The 19,812-nt window shown below is 56.4% G+C and overlaps 1 protein-coding gene across 4 annotated transcripts in view; it reads left to right on the forward strand.

The window, feature by feature from the left end:
* Positions 1–19,812, forward strand: part of NIN (ninein) — a 99,965-nt gene that overhangs the window by 69,318 nt on the left and 10,835 nt on the right. For 3 of the 4 annotated variants that reach the window (XM_044436324.1, XM_044436325.1, XM_044436326.1), the window contains exons 15-26: positions 405–526; positions 2,541–3,055; positions 5,664–7,640; positions 8,994–9,113; positions 9,487–9,556; positions 10,759–10,974; positions 11,705–11,818; positions 11,974–12,096; positions 14,075–14,221; positions 16,805–16,984; positions 17,487–17,636; positions 19,205–19,297. In XM_044436324.1, the coding sequence (XP_044292259.1) occupies positions 405–526; positions 2,541–3,055; positions 5,664–7,640; positions 8,994–9,113; positions 9,487–9,556; positions 10,759–10,974; positions 11,705–11,818; positions 11,974–12,096; positions 14,075–14,221; positions 16,805–16,984; positions 17,487–17,636; positions 19,205–19,297 (3,827 nt within the window). Of the gene's footprint in view, positions 1–404; positions 527–2,540; positions 3,056–5,663; positions 7,641–8,993; positions 9,114–9,486; positions 9,557–10,758; positions 10,975–11,704; positions 11,819–11,973; positions 12,097–13,158; positions 13,273–14,074; positions 14,222–16,804; positions 16,985–17,486; positions 17,637–19,204; positions 19,298–19,812 lie in introns of all 4 variants that reach the window. The other variant, XM_044436327.1, reaches the window with a different exon arrangement.

The following is a 19,812-nucleotide window of genomic DNA, read 5'->3' on the forward strand; positions in this document are numbered from 1 at the left end:
CTTTTGCCATCTATTGTTCCCAGCATTTGGCTCTTCTCCAGGGAGTCCTTCCTTCTCATTAGGTGGCCAAAGTATTTGAGTTTCATCTTCAAGATCTGGCCTTCTAAAGAGCAGTCAGGGTTGATCTCCTCTAGGACTGACCGGTTTAATCGCCTCGTGGTCCAAGGGACTCGCAGGAGTCTCCTCCAGCACCCCAGTTCAAAGGCCCCAATCCATCGGCGCTCAGCCTCCCTTATGGTCCAGCTCTCACAGCCACATGTTGCAGAGCTGATTTGCAGCTTGCTGCTGTAAACATTCCAGGGTTTCAACATGTCTTCCTCTTGGCCCTCATCGGTTAGTTTCCCCACAGACCCCTGGACAAGAGCCCCAAAGACGCATGTTTCTCTGCCAACTTGCCTTTTTAGAACCGGCTTCTGAGGATTGCAACCCGCTGAACATGAGCATTGAGGCCGAAATGGCCATTGAGCACATGAAGGAGCAGCACCACCACGACCTGCGCAACTTGCGACAGGGCCTGGAAGAGACGGTAAGAGGCCTGCGCATCGCTCGGCACCCGCAGCCTGCGGGCCTGCAGATGTGTTGCGCTACAACTCTCCGCATTCCCGGGGAATTGCAGTCCGGCACATCTGGAAGACAGACCCGCTTCCTCACTTGGCTGGGACATGCCTTTCCTTGCCCCTGCAACTCGCGTAGGGATGCCGTTCAGGTGGGGGAAGCGCCCACCTACGTTGACGCAGGAGGGGGCAACAGAAAGATCAGAGTCTTCCCGGAAAACGGGGTCTTGCCAAAATGTTTTAAAAATCACAACTGGAAGCTCTCCCAGGAGGGGCGGAAGAAGAGGAAGAGAAGGAGGAGAGTGGCGATGAAGCCCGCCCTGCTGCTCCGCAGCCTTTCCCAGCCGGCCTCCTCCCAGGTGCGTGGGGCTCTCCTGACTGCTGGGCACGCGAGCCGGAGGTGATGGCGGCTGCGGACTGGCGTGTGTTGGGCACCAGGCTGGCACTGAGTGTGTGCAGAATGGTGGGGATGGTTTGAAAGGACTGTGGCGGGAGGCTGGCTGTTCCCGCCCCGGCAATCGGCGAGCCCAGGAGTAGATCTCGGCTGCAGCTGCCCCGGCACTTTTGGAGCAGTGGAACCGCATCGGGGCGCTCACCCTGCGTGCGCCATACTCTGCGTGGAAGAGGGAAGCTGCGCCACTGGGCCGCGCGTCCCTTGGCGTTCTGGAAGACACTTTGCAGCAGAAAGCAGGCCTGCATCGGGGGCACGTCCCGTGGGGCACCGCCGGTCTGTGGCCATTCCCTGGCTGTGGGGCATTCTTCCTGTGGGAGGGACTCGGGGTTCCCTACGGGTTCCCTTCTTTCTCCCTTTCTCTTCATGCTGGTGAGATTCCCTGATGCTCAGGATTAGGAGCATCGTGTGAGAAAGCGCACAAATAGGAGCGCTTTCTCACACCATGCGCAACTGGACTGTGGGATTCACTCCCCGAGGCAGCGCTGGGGGCTTGAATTACATACGACTCCGGTGCGCCCGCAGCTGGAGTGTTGCGTTCAGTTCTGGGCCCCGCGTCACAGGAGGGATGTAGCAAGGGAAGGAGCTGGGCCTTTTCAGCCTGGAGAGGAGCAGACTCCGAGGGGACCTGTTAGCAGCGCACGGGTATGCGAGGGGGCGCCATGCACAGGCGGGTCAGGACCCGTTTTCCCCTGCGGTGGAGGGCAGGACACGTTCCAATGGAGCCAAGCTCAGGGAACCAAGGTTCAATTTGGATGCCAGGAAGCACTTCCTGACAGTCAGGACCCCGAGGGTGTGGAATGGGCTTCCTCAGGAGGCAGCTGAGGCCCCATCGGTGTGGGTGTTCAAGGATAGGCTGGACATGCACATGGTGGGCTTGTCGTGAGCGGAGCTGGCTGGAGCCGGGGGTCAGACTAGATGGCCCGGGAGACCCCTTCTGACTCGCCCTGTTTCTGTGTTTCCAAATGGAGGAGGAGGAGGAGGTCAGTGGCTCCTCGTAGCCTTGCTGGCCGGGCGCTGTCCACATCACGCGAGGCAGCCTGCCTCCACACGCTCGTTGCTGGAGACCTTGGGCAGGCGGAGGCCTTGCACCCATCCTGCTGGAGGGGTCCTGTGAACAGCTGTTTTGCCACTGCGTGAGCAGCGCGCTGGGCGGATGGGCCTTGGGTCTGATCCGGCAGGGCTCTTCTAATGTCCTTAGGGGCACGTCAGCCCTGAGGTGGGCAGGTCCTCCGGAGGTGTCCTCCACACCACCCAGTCTTGGTTCTGGTCCGGTCCTTTGCCCACCCCATCACCCTGCCTGTAATGGTTTGCAAGCCGTTGAATCCCTGACTTCCCCGTCTCTCCTTGCTGTGCCCAAGTCTCCGGCACGATTAGAACAGCCCTTTGCATCCCTGGCGAGGTGCTGGATTTCAGCTCCATCATGCACGGCCAGCTTGGCTGGAGTTGCAGCCCAAGCACCAGAGGCCTCCAAGTCCTTCTGGAAGGCAGTCCTCTGAAAGGCCTCCTGCTGGTGCTTTTCTCCCCCTGCCTAGATTTGCCACTACGAGAAGCAGCTCGAGGAGGCCAAGGCCCGCGGCGAGGAGGAGCAGGAGGCCCTCCGGCGGCAGCACAGCCAGGAGAGGCGAGCCCTGGAGCAGCAGGCGGAGCAGCTGCAGGCCCGGGTGTCCGAGCTGGAGGGCGAGCTGGCGGGGCTCCGGCGGGAGGCTGCCCCCCGCGAGAGCGTGGAGGAGAGCCGCCTGCAGGCGTGTCTGCGGGAGAAGGCCAGCCTGATGGAGCAGCTGCAGCTGCAGCACGAGGGGGCGCTCCGGGCCAGGCTGGAGGAGGCGCAGGAGGCCTTTCGGCGCGAGCGCGAGGAGCTGGTGCGGGCCCGGGCGTGGGCGGAGGAGCAGATGCGGGCCCTGGCGCGGACCGCCCGGGAGGAGAAGGCCGAGCTGGAGGACGGCTTCCAGCGGCAGCTGCAGAGGCTGGTGGAGGAGCACGCCCTGGAGAAGGACCGGCTGCAGCAGGACCAGCTGGGCCAACACCTGCAGGAGCTCCAGCAGCAAAGGTGCGGACTGGCGCCGCCTGCCGGGCTTTCCGCCTCCCACAGGGACCTTCAGGCTCGCCCGGCTGGCGGGAGCAGGCTCCCCCGCATCCGTCGGTGCTCCCCGAGATCTTTGCAGGGGCGGATCCCAGTGGTTGGGGGGGATAAATTCCGGGCTTCGGCCCCACATTTCCTTCTGCTCACTGAGGGGCTTCCCAGGCCAAGGGGCTCTTTTGCAGGGGGTGCAAATCACAGCCGGGGTTTGGCAGGAGCTCCCCCCTTCTGCTCTTGGGGTGCTCCTGGCAGTGGAAGCAAGCTCTGCATGGGACCCAGGAAGAGCCGGTCAGAGGCCGGGATTGGGCCGGCTTCCGCAGGGGACCAAGGGGGCCGACGGCCGCGTGATGCGGTGTTTTCCATCAGACTCTGCGTAAGCCTGAATTATTCCCTGCCTCACAACCAACCGCATCCACCGTTGGGACTTTGGACTGGTTGGAAGTACTCTTAATTCACAAGCTTCCAGGCCAGGGTTTGTTTGTTTGTTATATTTATACCACACCCTTTTTCCTTCCAAGGAAATCTCAGTGGCTTCCATAATTCTTCTCCTCACAGTCTTATCTTCACAACAGCCCTGCAAGGTAGGTTGGGCTGAGAGGCTGTGTCCGCGCTCAGCCAGTGAGCTCCGTGGCTGAGCGCGGACTCGAACCCGGACCTCCCTGGTCTTTTTACCACTGTGCCACACTGGCTCTCATTGTGGGGGTGTCATCGCACCCGTATTCACCACGGATAAAGGCCTTTGCCACCTGTCTTTTCTCGTTCTCTGAATGCTTTATAGAGATTAAGAAAAAGCACCTGTTAGGTATCAAATCTTTACAACGTTGCTAACGAGAATCTGGTTGAGGTGGTGGCATCAGCGCCATCTATTAATTATTTCTTTATCGCATTTGTATGCCACCCACAGTGCAATATATAAAAATATAAATAACAACAGCAAACAACCAGAAAACATACTAAAATCAAAATGCGATAGAAATATAATAAAATCAAAATAGGATATCATTGTTTTACATGTATATCCCACCTGTCTTCCTTTTGCAAGGAACACAAAGCAGTTTACAAGCTTTTCTTCCTCTCCATTTCATCCTCTCCACAAAAACCTTGTGAGGTAGGTTGGGCTGAGAGTCCCTGTGTAGCGCAAGGTCACCCAGGGAGCGTCAGGACTGAGTGGGGACTCGAACCTGGATTTCCGGTGTCCCAGTCCCACGCCGTACCTTTAGGGGTTGGATGCCCTCCCTAGTCTCCACTGCAGCCCAAACAACCCTGCGAGGTGGCCGGCGATGGGGGAGACGAACGCCCTGCGCTTGCGGCCCGGCTGACGTTCGTTGAGGGACTCGCTGGGCCCTTGCTCTTGGCGGCTCGGATTGGCTCGGTCGTGTGGATGGACTGGGCTGCGCGAGCTCCCTGGTTCTTGCTCTCCCATCCAGGAAGCTCCTCTTGAGTCACTTGCCACAGCCTGGGTCCCTTCGAGGGCTTCCCGAAGCTCTGCTTGCGTCCCCGAGGGAGGGCAGCCTGGAAGGAAACTGGCTGGCGGTTTAGAACAGGATGCGGCAGCCCGAGGGCCACAGGCCGCTTGGGAGGGTGGGGGGTGGAGGAAGGCAAATGCCGGAGCCAGAATTCCAGCCTGTTTTACCTGGAAGCCTGTAGTCCCAGGTGCTACACCATGGCGGGCGGGGGGGGGGGCAGTACGAAGGCCCTGAAGCCGCCAAATTGCTGGAAAATGAAGGGCCTCAGGATAGCCTCCCAAGGCCAGCTCGGACCCTTCTTCCAAGCTTCTTCAGCCCAGGCTTAGACAGTTCCTTCCAAATTTGCTGCCTTCACCGACGGGCCAACTTGGGGTGTGAGTCTCTCGTATGCAGAGCCCAGAGGGCCCCTGGCGGCCCGGTTCAGGGGTCCCTAGCTCAAGGCCTCTGGTGGGCTGCTCCCGGCATCTCTGCTTCCACAGCCTTGGCCCAGTGGATCTGGCCCGTCCTCGTCCGAGCTGGAGTCCGAGCTCAGAGCGGGCAGCCCTGACGCTGCAGATGCGTCTCTAACGCGCTCTCGGCCGGGAGCCTTTGCCCGCCCTTCGGCATCTCAAAGGGAATACGAGCCCCTCTTCGGTTCTTCCCCTCCAACGAGGCCACCCCCCCCCCGTCATCTGTCCAAATGCATCCCGCTGCGCTGCTCGGATGGAACGTCTGGGTAAACGCAGCATTGCTAAATAAGCCAGTCCCCCGCTTCTCTTTATCTGGTAGCCCGAGGCCACACGGTCCATGTTTTAAAGCATGGGGTTGTTTGCTCTTCAAAAGGGAGCAGGAAGGGAAAAACCAGTGTGCGAGGGGGTGAATAAAATTAGGAAACCAAGATACAAGGCCAAAAGTGGCACGTGGGCTCTCTCTTGCAGGCAGAGGTGAAAGCTAAGTTCCAGGGCTCGAAAAGGCTGAGGACTAGTGCATCAGCTGGCCTGCAGTTCTCTGTCCTGAGGACTAGTGCATCAGCTGGTCTGCAATTCTCTGTCCTGAGGACTAGTGCATTAACTGGTCTGCAATTCTCTGTGTTCGTAGAGACTTCAGTAATATGTTGTGTTGACCACATATAGGACAGAAATGGAAAGTGAGTTTAGCAGAAGACTGTCCTGGGCAGAGGAGCAGTTCGGCGCCGAGCGGCAGGCACTCATGCACAAGTACGGGGACGCCGTGAAAGGACTGGAGGAGCGCTACCAGCACGAGCTGCGGGAACTCGCCAAGCTGCAGGGGGAGGAGAGATCCAAGTGGGAATTCGAGCGGGACGAAATAGCCCAGGAAGGTGCTGAAGCCCAGGAGCGGTGGGGGGAAATGCTGGAGAAGGAGAAGGCCGTTTCTGCGGCCCTCGCCCAAGAGAGGGAGCGCCTGGAGAAGGACTTCAAGGAGCAGGCCAACTCCTTGGCGCTGGAGAAAGGGCAGCTTCAGAAGGAGCTGCGGGACATGAAGGCGCAAGAGGGTGCGCTGCAGGAGAGGCTGGCGCAAATCCAAGCCAGCCACGAAGCGGAACTCGAGAAGAGGGACAGAGAGACGTCTGCCATGGAAGGAGAACAGCGGCGAGCTGTGCACGAGAAGGAACTGCTGAACTCCAGGCTGGCGTCTGTGGAGCATTTGAAGCAAGAGGCCCTCCGCAAGGCTGCAGAAGAAGAAAGAGCGCTGAGAGCGAAGATGGAAGAGGCCCAGCGGGAACTGCAGCACCTGTCCGAACGGCAGAGGAATTTAGTCCTTCTGAACAAAGAAACGCAAACGTGCAAGAGTGATTCTCCAGGGCCTGCCAGTCCCCAGGAGGCAGGAGAGGCGAGAAGCTTTCTCTCAGCCCAGGAAGATGTTCCAGAGACGACAGGAGGAAGTGATGGAGCAGCTCCTCCTGGGATGGGTAAGTTACTGGAAGAGCCGGCGAGGGGGCCAAGCCCATCCCCTGGGTTCGTCCCATTGCTTCCGGAAGCATTTGTGGACTCTCACCTCCTAAATAGCACCACCGAAGGCCACTGTCCAGCAGAATCAGAAGATGGGATGCAAGCGTCAGATGGGCGATTGGAAGGCACCCTTTCTGGAGAAACCATGGAGACCTCCCTTGTCTCGGAGGAGGCCCGTGAAGGCATTTGGGCAGAGAATGAAGCCCTCAAACGCCAGCAGCGCCTGCTTCAAGAGCGGATTGCTCAGCTGGAGGCAGAATGCGACCGGGCAGCCCATGACCGACAAGATATGGCCTCCCAGGTCCAGAAGGAGCTCGAGGAGATCTTGAAGACCATCCCGCAGCCGAAGCCCCTGCTCTGTGGAAGTGAACGGAGTGAGGAAGGATCCCACTGGGAAACGGCGGACGGTTCCACCAGAAGCAAATCGTTCTTTGTGGAGGCTTTGGGGGCTGAACTGACGGCTGCGGAGATGAGTGACGTTTCTCCTCCGCTTGAGATCAGCCTCAGGGAAGGGGCTGGGACTGAGCAAGGAGGGCTGGAAGAGCTGGTGCCGGAGCTTTGGGGCACAGTGGCCGAGAAGGACGTTTGCTTCAGAGCTCAGCCCAAGGGTCTGCGGTTGCCAGAAGAACTCAAGCTGGAAAACCGGGTCCTGAAAGCCGAGATGATCAAGCTGCTGGAACGGAACAGCAAGCTGGAAGGCTACCTGCCCAGTCTGGCCAGCTTGCAGGGCAGGCTGGTCGAAATTGACCAAGAAAGTCTGGTCCTCAAGGAGGAGAACTTGCAGCTGTTGCAGAAAGTGAGGGAGCTGGAAGAGGGCCGCAGCCGGTTTGCTAAGGAGAACGCCGAGCTGCAGAGCTCCAAGCTGGCTCTGCAAAGCCAGCTGGAGAAGCTGGAGGAGTTTGCGGTGAACCTGAAGGCCCTGAAGCGGGGCAGGCCTGGCCGCAGCGAGGAAGCGGCCAAGGAGACGGCGGAGGTGGAAAAGAAGGGCCTCCATGAACTGAACAGGAAGCTCAAGGAGAAAATAGCCGTGCTGCTGAGGCAGAAGGGCACGCACGCGCAGGAGAAGGACGGCTTGAACACGGCCCTCCGTGGCTTGCAGAACACCTGTGCCGCACAGCAGCGGCGGCTCGAGTCCTTGAGGTAACGCAGAAGTCTTGGCGCAGCCCAGATTCTGCTGCTTTGCCCAGCTTTCTGAAACTAACCACCTAACGCCTCGCTCGGCTCCTCGTAATCGCTCCTACTGACTTCTCCGTACTACTTGCATTAACAGATAGAGTAGTCTTGTCTAGAAGAGCTTCTGGGACTCTGACAGAAACCAGTCACCTTTCCTGTGTTTTTGGGGAGGGGGAGCCGGGCGCTGTGGATCGGGGGGCACGTCTCCAAAGGGTCAGCGGGGGGTGACTGGTGGGTCCGTCAGCAGCTGCCCAACTTGCCTGTGCGAATATTTTGGAGACCTCCTCGTGCCAGTACTGCTCTACTCTTCTACTCCCCTCTACTCTTCTGCTCTTTCCTGCCGCACCTCAATTCTACACCTTTTAGTGTGCATAACCTCCACCAGTAGCAAAACAGCCAATTTCCATTTCTTCCCGTCTTGTTCTGCCTACCAAGATCCCATGCACAGGAATATCAGCTTTAGATATATTAACAGATGAGGTGTCATCAGATTTTCTGGGGAACTCTTTCATGTGGCTGGAATCTTACGAGGGATTCGTCAGTAGAAAGCCGTTGGGGCTGAGGCATTTTGCCGAACAATTCCACGGTTGCATTTCTTCCCCTGCTGCGGTGTGTGGGGGCTCTTCCGGGGTGCTCGATCCACGAGGCCACTGGCGTGATCTAACTGGTCTGGCCTGCGTCCCCCATGATTCTCTCACGCGTCCTGCAGGAAGCGAGAGTGGAGCCACGGGGTCTCCAGATCCTGGCTATTTAGCAGTTACACCCTTTACCTCACAGTGCTGGACTCCTCTGCAGGAACGCAAAGGGAGAGCTGCCTTGTGCGGGGCGGGGGGGGGGGGGGCGGCCTGCCCTAGCTTGCTGCCTGCAGAGGTGGTGGACTGCACCTGCCGTCAATCTGAGCCGGTATGATGGGAGTTGCAGTCCAGTACATTCGGAAGCACAAGCTACGGCAGCTCGAGGTCGCAAATTGCAGACTCCGCCACGGGAGGATGCAGGCTCTTCCTCGAGCCGATACGTGGCATCCAGCTCCTGTTGGTGGGCCCTGGTGTTGTGAAAGCGAGGGAACTCCCACAGGGCTGGCCCCTGGCTGCCCTGGGCTGGCCACACGCCCAGAATCCCCTGCAGCGTGCGGCTCGCCTTGGAAGGCTCTCGGGGGTCTTGCTAGGCCAGCCCCTGTGTGGGGAGGGGCTCCCTCCAGACGTGGAACACGCTGGGCTGGTGTCCAAAGCAGTGCACGCGGCTCGGCACAGAAATCCGGGCAGGAGGAACCCGTATACCTCAAGCACCTCAAAGGGCTGCGTCTTTTGCTCCCCGCTCCAGAAGTGAGGCTGAGCATCTCAGGGAGGAAAACCTCGCTTTGAAGAACAAGGTGGCCTTCTTAACCGAGGAAGGGAGCGTGTCCGGCCTGCAGTCCAGGGAGCTGCATGGAGAAGAACTCCGGTAAGCATCCCCCGATCGGGGGTGGGCAGCCTGTGGGACTCCAGGAACGTTGGCCTGCAATTCCTATCAGCCCCAGCCGGCACAGCCAGTGCTGAGGCATAAGCAGCGCGGGTCACTCAGCCCTGCTCTACATGCCCCCAGGGGAATGAGGCTTTAAACCATTCTTGTGCACACAAAATTTTACTGGGTTTTTTTCCGGGGGGGGGGGAGCATTATTCAGGTCATATATATTGCCGTAACAGGGATTTCTGACCATTTTGTCAGCACTGGTTTTAGCTGTTTTGATATGTATCTATTATGGTTGCTAATTCTTTCTACCTCCCTCCCAAGGTCCACCGTACAATCACCGTTTTGTCCACTCTGCTTATTTTAGGCAAAAAGTAGAAACTGTGCAGAAGGAGAAAGCAGCCGTGCAGAAGATGGCTGAGAATCTGAAGCAGCAGGTGAGTCTCTCGGCTTTTAGGCAAAGCTTCTTTCTGTGTCTTTGGTGGCCAGGCAACGAAATTCCTCCAGATGCGGAAGCAGCTGGAATGATTTCATTGGGAAGAATGGCGAGCGAGGCGAGAAGCGATGGGGGGGTGCCGAATGATGCACGGTGTGGAGAAAGGGGGAAAGGAGACGTTAGCGGGGGGGGGATTCAGGGCAGATCGAAGGAAGGGCCTCTTCGCCTGGAGCATCACTGGAATTCAGGGAAGTGGCCGCCAATTCGGGTGGCTTTAAAAGGGAGTTGGACAAGCTCATTGGAGAAAACGGCCACTGGGGGCTGCTCGTCCCGGTGACTGTATGCTTTTTATGCACTGGGTGCAGGGGAACATGGATGGGAGGGTGCCGTGCATCTGTGTCCTGCGTGTGGGTTCCCGTGGTTGACGGCCCCATTTATGGGACACTGGACCGCCTGGATCCGCATCTGATCCAGAGGCCTCGTCTGATGTTCTGAAGCTCCAGAAAGACCATCTTTGCGCTCTGGCGAAAGCTGAGCCGGTTTGCTCTGCCAGGGCTCAAGTAGGAATCGGAACATGCCCCCCCCCCCCCCCCGGTTTCATGCTCGCTGATTGTCAGACGCAGCTCTCGGCTTCGAAAGTTTGAGGTGCATAAGAAAACTGGTGCTTATTTGAATGCACACACCGTGCAGATTAAAAAAAAGGGGCTTTCCAGATTGCATGGTTGCTGCATCCAGCCAGCAAGTTGCTTTCAGCCCCACATATTTTAAACTGAGGAACAATGTAACAGTACTTTATACATGACACAATTTCAAGCTTTGAGGGAGAGGAGGGGCCCTGGGCCAGGACCAAGGGGTGAGGGGGCTGCTTTGGGGTCAGTGCCGGAGGGCTCAGGGCATGGGGTTCCAGCCCGATCCCGAGCGCTTTGAGTCCTCATGAGCAGCATTCGTCAGCACTGTTCCCACCTTTGGCCTGAACCCAGTGCCCTCCAGATGGGTTGGACTACAGTTCCCATAATCCAGGCCAGGATGGCTCATGCTAGCTGGGGATAATGGGAACCGGCCCCGGAGACAGCCGTGCGAGTTGCTGTTGCAAAGGGGAAGGGAGCAGCCTGGGACGGGGCAGGCACCCTCTTCCCAGGGCCGGCCGCTGGAAACTGCCTTTCTTTGCCGCTGGTTCATGCCGGGCTCCCGTCCGTTCCTCAGGCGTCGGAACTGAAAGCCAGGAACCAGCAGTTGGAACTGGAAAACGCCGAACTGGGCCGCAAGAGCTCCCCCACGCAGGCGGAGGCGCACGATCTGAATCAGCGGTTCGTGAGGATGCTTCGGCAGAAGGAGAAGGCGGCCGGGAGGGCTGCGCCGGAGGACTGGGGCAGAGAAGGCTCCCGGCTGCTGGAAGAGCTGGAGAACTGCAAAATTCAGGTACGGCGAGCACCGACGGACCCTGCCGAGGCCGAGCCTGAGCCGTGGGAGCGCCGGGGCCGGCTCTCGCCTCTGCCACAGCCTGGGAAGGCCCCACGGCAACTCGGGCACTCGGTCCTGCCCGCCTCACCCTTCTGCCCCGTGGCAGAAGTATCGCCCTGTTCTGGGGCCGTTGTCACTGCTGAGACCTGCGTTCAGGCAGGGGAGGCCCTTTGAAAGGCCCTGTGCAGGTCTAAGTGCCCTTAGTGACCCGGGTGACAGATCTGCCGGTGGTCAGGATTGGCCCCATTGAGCCAGGGGCTTGCCTGGATTGGAGACCCCAGACCTCTCTCGGCAAGGAATGCGAGAACTCTGCCTTCCCCAGCCGGGCAGCCTCCCGATATATTGGACTACCACACCCATCGTTCTGAGCCAGCATGGCCTTGGCTGGGCTGGGGTGATGGGCATTGTAGTCTGAGACATCTGGGGGGCGTGGGTTGAGGAAGGCCGAGTGACTTGGTGGCCGTTCCACAATTAACCTGCAGCTTTGGCCGGTTAGTGCTGGCCAAGGCACTGCACCCCACGCCGGCCCCTCTGACCCACACAAAGGTGCCCCCCCACCCCCAGGCAATTGCAAAGGCTGTTCCCAGCTATGCAGAAGAAAGTCATGTTCTGAGGAGCCGTTTCCTGCTGTAGCCAAGCTGAAAGCGCACCCGGCCCCCAGTCTGACCGTGCTGTGGTTTGCCCCCAGTCCTCGGCGCTGGTCTCGTCCTTGGAGACGGAGCTGTCCCAGCTCAGGGCTCACGCCTCTGCTCTGGAGCAGGAGAACCACTTCCTCAAGGAAGACCTGGAGAAGGTGAAGCAGGTAAGGCGGGTGCCCTGCCCCGAGGGGTGGCCCCTCGCCCCCCGGGCTGCGCTCGCTTCCTCGAAACAGTTGGGGTGCTCCAAAGGACCCCCCCCCGCCAGGTGGCAAGCCCCTGGTTCCGTTTTCGAGGCTCAGCAACGCTTCTGTCCCTGCAGCTGCCCAGGTGCCCTGACCTCTCGCACCTCCAGAACAAGATTTCCTGCATCACTGTGAAAAATGAGAAACTGTTGAAAGAGAAGGAGACGCTCAGCGAAGAGCTGAACCGATGTGTGGAGAAGGTGGGCGCTTCAGATGAAGCCAGCTGCAATGAACACCCTGCTCTTGTGTATTCACGATCACCTGCACACCCCCCCCCCCCCGTTTTGTTCCTTTTTCAAAGAACCCCTTCTGGCTTATGTGACCCTCTTTCTTCGCTGTGTTCTTGTCATAGCAACAACCCTGCGAGGTAGGCCGGGCTGAGAGTCTGCGCCTGGGCCAAAGCTACCCAAGAGAGAGAGCCAGTTTGGTGTCGTGGTTAAGAGCGTGGGATGCAGACTCGGGAAACCTGGGTTCGAGTCCCCGCTCAGCCATGGAGCCAACTGGGTGACTTTGGGCCAGTCGCGGACTCTCAGCCTGACCTACCTCACAGGGTGGTTGTGGTGGGGAAAAGATTAAGAGAAGGACCATGTAAGCCGCCTTGAATGCCTGAGAAGGGGAAAAGGTGGGGTATAAATGTGCAGTACAAACCTAGTGAGTTTCATTGCTAAGAGGAGACTGGAGCCCCAGCCCCAGCCTCGCCGGCAAGAGACGTCGGACTGTCCTGCCTCCCCACAGACAAAACATGGGCCCGGTTGGGTGCGTGGGGCTATCAAAGCTGAAGAAACAGGATTCAGACCACAAAATGCTGCCTTTCTGAGCATCACAGTGTGCTCCAGATGTGCGGGACTGCGACTCCCATCAGCCCCCGTCAGCATGGGAGTTGTAGTCCAGCACACTGGGTTGGGGAAGACCTGCTCCAGACCTGAGCCAGTAAAGACTGGCTCTGTCCTGCCTCCCGGGAAGTCAGCCGAGAGCCCAGGGACCTAGGCTGGCTCCCGGGGGGAGGGGGCCCGAGGGGCTTCCCACCCTGTGCCGGCAGCTGGGCCTGCCACCCGGCTTGCCCCCTGCGCCAGGGCCATGCAGAGTCGGGAGCTTCTGCGGAATTAGAAGGGGCTCCAGCCCATCTCCCTGGGACTACGGACCGGGACAAGGGGCAAGGGGGGTCCCGGAGCACCTGCAGGGGGCCCTGTCAGGCGCCAGCGACTTGAGGTCGCCCTGAGCTGATGCTGGCTGGCCTGGGGGCTTTCCTCTCCCCGTCGTAGGTGACCAAAGCGGCCTTCCTGGAGAGCCTCGTGGCTTCCTTGAAGCAGGAGAAGTCCTCCCTGGAGCACCAGAACCAGGCTCTGAAAGCCCAGGTGGGCGCAGCGCAAGACAAGGTGTGGTGTTGGTGCCCAGGTGCTTCCCCCCAGCCTGGTCTCTAGCCGTGCATTTGCATGTCATCCCTTCAAAACAAGGTGGCGGGGCGGGGGGAATATCACCCTTCAGGAGGATCCTTGAGTTGCTTCATGGCGGAGTTAAAGCAGCATCTGCGCTCGCCCAGGGTTTTGTCTCTGCAGCCTTCTGGGAGGGAGGGTTTAACTGGGAATCCTGCACTGAGCGGGGCTTGGGACCCAGCGGCCCTCTGGCCCCTTCCTTCCAGCTCTGCTGTTCTGTGATTCTACGATTCTGCAGCTAAGTTCCCCTCTTACCCATGTTGGCCTGCCTGCCTGACTGCAGCAGTCTAGCCAGACATTACTTGAACGTTAAATTGCTCCCCTTCTGGACCATTGGAATAACCTTTCTGGATGGCAGCAGGCTCAGCCCAACCTACCTCACAGGGGTGTTGTTGTGGGGATAAGATGGAGGAGGAGAAGGATGTAAGCTGCCTTGAGCCCTTTGTCGGAAAAAGGCAGGATATAAATCGCAATATAGATAAATAAATAAATGTGTATTCCTGCCCTTTGCCCTTCTGAAGAGCAGAAAAGTAATTCTCGCATTTACATGGAGGGTGGAGAAACTTCTCTTTTCCAACAGCCGTTGTGCAACTCCCGTCAGATTTCTCTCCCTATAATGCACGCTCCAGCCGGCCAGCGCAGCTTGTTCCCAACGCACACCCTGCCGTTGCGTTTGCAAACCTGCGAAACGCCTCTCTGATGCCGGATTGATCTTCTCCTCCTCCCCGTCCTCTGGTGTTCCTAGATCCAGATGTTTGACGATGCCGTGCAGAACGTCAACCTTCAGATGTCCAGGCTGAAGTCAGACCTGCGAGTATCGCAACAGGAGAAAGAGGCCCTGAAGCAGGAGGTGGTGTCGCTCCACAAGCACCTGCAGCTGGCCAACGACAAGGTAGCACGTCTGCCAAATGACGTGGGGATAGAAAAGCAAACTGGACTGTTTTCTTCTGCTTGCTGAATTGGCTACCAGAACGAGGGATGTTTAAACTTTCGGAAACTCCCTAAACTTTAAGATTTGCTCATTCTTGTTCTCATTCGTGTTGTTTAAATTTTTTTAATTTCTTTGCTTGCTCAAAGGGAGTTGTGTATTTTTCAAAGGTCTATATTTCTCAGGTGCAGAGTTTGCAAACATATTCTTGGACTAGGCAACCCCGAGTTCGTGCTCGGTATTTGGTGGGGGATCCTCAGGCTGCCAAGACACTAATGGCTTCTTGCCGTGTCTAGTTTCTTTGACTCTGCTTGGCAGAAAGCTAGAATATAAATAAATCCAGCCAAGCACTTCTGTAAACAAATACAGAAAATAAATACATAAAAATAATAACCAGCTACCATGGCAGAATCATGGCAAATACACATTCCCAGGGCTATTTTACCCTTCATTAAGTGGACTCCGGGGGATGGTGGAGGACAGGAAGGCCTGGAGGAATGTTGTCCATGGGGTTGTGATGGATTGGATGCAACTTCGCAACTAACAACAACAACAACAAGCAGAGTTACTTATTGCTTTGCTTTCCCAAACAAGATCCCTGTAATTTGTGTTTTATTTTATTATTCATTTATTTAAACAATGTTTATGCCGCCCCATTCACAAAAAGCCTTGGGGCGGCTTACAACATTAATAAATAAACATAAATAACCAATTATATAATTACAGTTAAAAAAAAAACAGAAACATCTCGACATGTACATAAAAACCCAATAAATACAATTCATAAATTAACAATTAAAATAACTTTTAAATAAAAAGGTCTTGGCCTGGCACCGAAAAACAAATAATGACAGCACCAGGCGGACCTCTCTGGGGAGCGCATTCCATAGATTGGGCGTCACCACAGAGAAGGCCCTCCTCCGAGTTTTTACCCTCCTAATGTCCTTCACGGAGGGTTCCCGGAGAAGGGCCTCCCCCGCCGATCCCAAGGGGCAGGCGGGCATAAATGGACGTAAGCGCTCCTTCAGGTAACCAGGACCCAAGCCGTGAGGGCTTTATAGGTAATAACCAACACCTTGAATTGGGCCCGGACTTCAATGGGGAGCCAGTGAAGCTGACGGAGGACTGGGGTTATATGAGAACAACGCCCCGTCCCCGTCAGCAGCCTGGCAGCTCTATTTTGCACCAATTGAAGTATCCGGACCGTCTTCAAGGGTAGCCCCACATAGAGCGTGTTACAGAAGTCTAGTCGGGAAGTCACCAGCGCATGTGTCACCGTCGCCAGGCAGTCGTACTCCAGGTAGGGGCGCAGCTGATTAATCAGCCGAAGCTGGAGGAAAGCGCTCCTCACCACCGCTGTCACCTGAGCTTCCAATGAAAGCTCCGGGTCAAGGAGCACTCCCAAGCTGCGGACCTTGTCCCTAAGAGGGAGTGCAACCCCATTCAGGACCAGGTCAAATCCACCCTCTCTGAAGCCCGATCCGCCAACCAACAGGACCTCCGTCTTGTCTGGATTGAGCCTCAGTTTATTGGCCCTCATCCAGCCCATCACCTCGGCCAGGCACCGGTTCAGCACAGCCACTGCCTCACCTGGATTGGTGGAGAACGAGAGGTAGAGCTGGGTATCATCAGTGTATTGATGGTTCTGCAGCCCACACCTCCGGACGACCTCTCCCAGCGGTTTCATGTAGACCTTTTACTGGCATATAACGAGAGAGAAGAGAGAATGAGAGAGACGGACTGATCCATGATCGTAAGCATGAATTAAGGCAGTTGTGGATGTCAGACCCAGGCATTCGAGCTCCCATTCGGTTTTCCATGCTACCGTGTTTCCCCAAAAATAAGACCTAACCAGAAAATAAGCCCTAGCAAGATTTTTCAAGATGCTCGGAATATAACCCCTACCCCAAAAATAAACCCCAGTTAAATTTGTCAGCCAGATGGATGGGGAATCACAGTAGTATGTCCATTGCAACACATGATAGATGTGTTGAATTATAAAATAATAATGGTAATATATAATTAAATATAAATAAATAATATTATTGACATTACTTAAATGATAATATACATTATAATTAAGTATTTGTGAATACTGAAGCGGGTGCCTTTGGACAAGAGGTAAACACCTATGTAAACAGATGAACGTGAGGCTGATCACCAAATGACCGATCGGAGTACAGACACAACGCACGCACAACATCAATATGTCGTGTGTTGTGACGAGCGTACTTAATGCAGGGATGCAAAATGAAAGCGAGTGCAAAAAGGAAGAGCTATTCCGTCGAATGCAAGAAAGGAATCATGGAGGACTCTCGGGGCAAGAATCTTACGGCTTTCCTAAGAAAAAAATAAGACATCACCTGAAAATTTTATTTGGGTATTTTTGCCCCATCCAATACATTATGGGTCTCTGGACAGATAAGCCCTAATGCGTCTTTTGGAGCAAAAATTCGACTCGGTCTTGTTTCTGGGGAAACACCGTGTGTGGCCCCAAACCTCTGATCCTCCTGAGGTCACACGCACGCCTCTCCTTTCCCTTGGCAGAACCGGGTCCTGGAAGTCGCCACGCACTCAGCCGGTCTCCAGAGCCAGCAGAAGAAGCTGTGCCGGGATGAGCTGGGCCAGGTGCTCAAGCAGGAGCAGCAGCTGCTGAGGCAGGAGAACGAGCGCCTTCAGCGGGAGACCCAGAGCGCCAAGTCGGAGCTGACCCACTCCCGGGACAAGGTGAGCAGGCGTCCCTTCCGGGGGCTCCGTGGCTCGGCCGGGCCGCACCTGCTCTGCCTGTGAAAAGTCGCAGGGTCGATCCCACACGGGCCTGCAGCATTCCCGCCTGGGACCTGGCAGGGTCCGGTTGCTGCCTGCCGGTGTCCGTCAGTGCTGGGTTCCGTGGACCCGCGTCCCAGCCTGCCCAAATGCAACCGCTGGGGCCCATTTGCAGCATCCCCTCATCATCTTTCTGAGCAGCCTGGCGGTTAAATCCGAGCTCGTCCCTTTCCACAACGGGCCCTGCGGAGCCCGAGACGGATCGAGGGCGTTGGGCACACGGGGGCGTCTGCATTGGCACACATGGAAACACCAGATCAGGCCGGGGAGACAGAATATGCCCTAAGTTGGACCATGGGGATTAGAGGAGGTGGGCTGCACGCAGACCCCACCGCTTTTCTGGCGCTTCTGTGGCTTCCCCCAAACATTCTGAAGGAACAAAATATTTTTTGGCCTTGGAAAGGTACGGCAACTGGAATCCACGATCCTGACCCTGAAGCACCAGAAGGTTCATGGCCAGGCGGGGCTCGTGAAGGCCATCGAACAGGAGAAGCTGAGCCTGAAGAGGGAGTGTGAGCGGCTGCAGAAGGAGCTGGCGGCCGCCAACAGGAAGGTCAGTCCCAGGCGGGCTGCCTCGTTTCTCCAAAATGAGGAATGAGCCATTGCATCACGCGCGGCGCATCCTCCGTTACTCCACCTCTGGGGTTTGCATCGTGGCTTAATGCAGTGTGGTTTTTTAAAACTGAGCAGCTTACTAATGTTTTGTTAGCTGAGCTTAGTCTTCCTTTACATTTGTTTCTTATGTATTTGTGGCACATGGGTGGCTTGAAAGAAACCTTCCCCCCTTCCCAAAAGGCCAAATGAATCCCCAAGCAATTATCTTCCTGTTTCTGATTGTTTTCTTGGCTGCTCACCTCGGGGCAATCCTTGCTGACCAGAGGCAGCCGGTCAAATTCACCGTTTTGCAGACGGTTGGCAAATTAAGTTCTCAGGTGCCATATTGAGAGAGGGTCTGAAACCCACTCGCAACCTTGGAGGAGGTTAAGCTCCAAGACCGAGTTGTGTGTTTCTTGGAGATCAGGTGGCTGGAAACAGGAAGTGATGCCGTGTTGAACCCGAGACCAGGAGACTCTCTCACTTGCTCAGAAGGGGAGAAAAGCCCCCCACTGGCAAAAATGGCTGGAAGTCCACTCCCCCCCCAGGACTTCTGGGGCAACAAGGACCTTCTGGGCATGTGACCTCGAACCCACCAACCATTTTTGGAAGGGGCCATTTTCTCTCCTTATTAACACCAATAGAGAAATTGCACCGTTGGGTTTCATAGTGAAGGAAAAAGGGAACATTTCTCTATTATTCAGCTGGATGGGAATGTGGGCAGAGGAAGGGAAGGAGGGAGGGGACCAGAGTGACAAAGGAACCATAGGGCAGGGGACAAAAAGACAGATGGAAGGACGAACGGACAGACGGATGGATGGATGGACGGGGGGGGCGGGGAGAGAGGCAGAGGGAAGCCAGTGGGATGGGGGAGGAAACAGCAGGACAAGAAGGAAATAGAGAACCAGCTTTGTGCCTGCATGGTAAAGAGGGAGCTCCCCAAATTTTCGTGATTGCCCCCTGCTCCTGTTTAGCAGCTAATTTGTGATGGTTCCCCCGGTCACTTCGTCAAAGTGCCAAATTGCACGCAGGCCAAAAAAGGTGGGTGACTCCTGCTGCAGGCTATAGAACGGCATGGTTTTTTCTATACTGGTGTTTTCTCGGAGGGAGGGTCCCAAAAGCAGCACATAAAAGATTGAAATGCATAATAAAGGGCCGGATGACATATGTTCTCTAGTCCGTTTAGCTGTTCCCCATCTGGGCCTCTGTCATGGCTATGTGCCCATCTTCAGGGGACAGGGCTCGCGGCACCAGGCCACTGGATGCAAAACTTCCCTGAGGTCAGACGAATGCAGACCATTCCCTCCAATAACCTGTTGAACCAAATCGAAAACAGAAAATGAAAACACAGAAAGCATATTTTCTGTGGGAAAGCTCTGGCTCCAGGGCAGGGGTGGGGGGGGGGGAGCTTCTAGCTGCAGGCTCGAATTTGCCCCCATGGCGACTCTTTGGCAAAGCTGAAAGATGCAAACCGAATGAATAATTCAGTGCTGCTTTTTTCTCAACTGAAATTTAACCCCTTGGCAGATCACCCAGATGAATTCCCTCGAGCGTGAGCTGCAAACCATCAATTCCGAAAATGAAGGCTTGAGGAAAAAGCAGGTCAAGCTGGATGACCAGGTGATGGAGGGTCTGTTTCAGCAGAAATGGCATTTTCGTTAACTGTCTAGAAATGAGACATGTCAGGGATGGTTGAGTTTTACCCACGGGTGATTTCTCTGAGCTGAGATGAAAATTGCAAGATGAAACCATTCCGTGGGAGAATAGGTTGTCTAAAAGGGCAGAGGGCTGCTAGTCTGGCTTCCAGGAGAGGACGGCAAGCCTTCCTCTAGGCATGGGCAGGCAGACAGGAGACCTCGCTTCCGCCTCCCAGCAGCCCTGCTCTGTGCGCTGCCACTTGAAACTTCAAACTTCTGGCAATCTGCCTTCTGCCCCGGTTGATCATCGGTAGCGTTCCACAGCCTGGCACCCTCCAGAGGCACTTAAAGTACAACTCCAATCATCCACAGTCAGTGTGGGAGTTGTAGTCCAGCTGGTTGCTTGCAGATCAAGGCTATTTAATTCTTGGCCTGTGAGCGGCCATTAACCATGATAACTAAATGGACGGGCCCTGCAGGCAGGCTGTGGGGAGGGGC

Source organism: Varanus komodoensis, unplaced genomic scaffold (genome assembly GCF_004798865.1).
Source record: "Varanus komodoensis strain SLA01 unplaced genomic scaffold, ASM479886v1 scaffold3, whole genome shotgun sequence".
Lineage (NCBI taxonomy): Eukaryota > Metazoa > Chordata > Lepidosauria > Squamata > Varanidae > Varanus > Varanus komodoensis.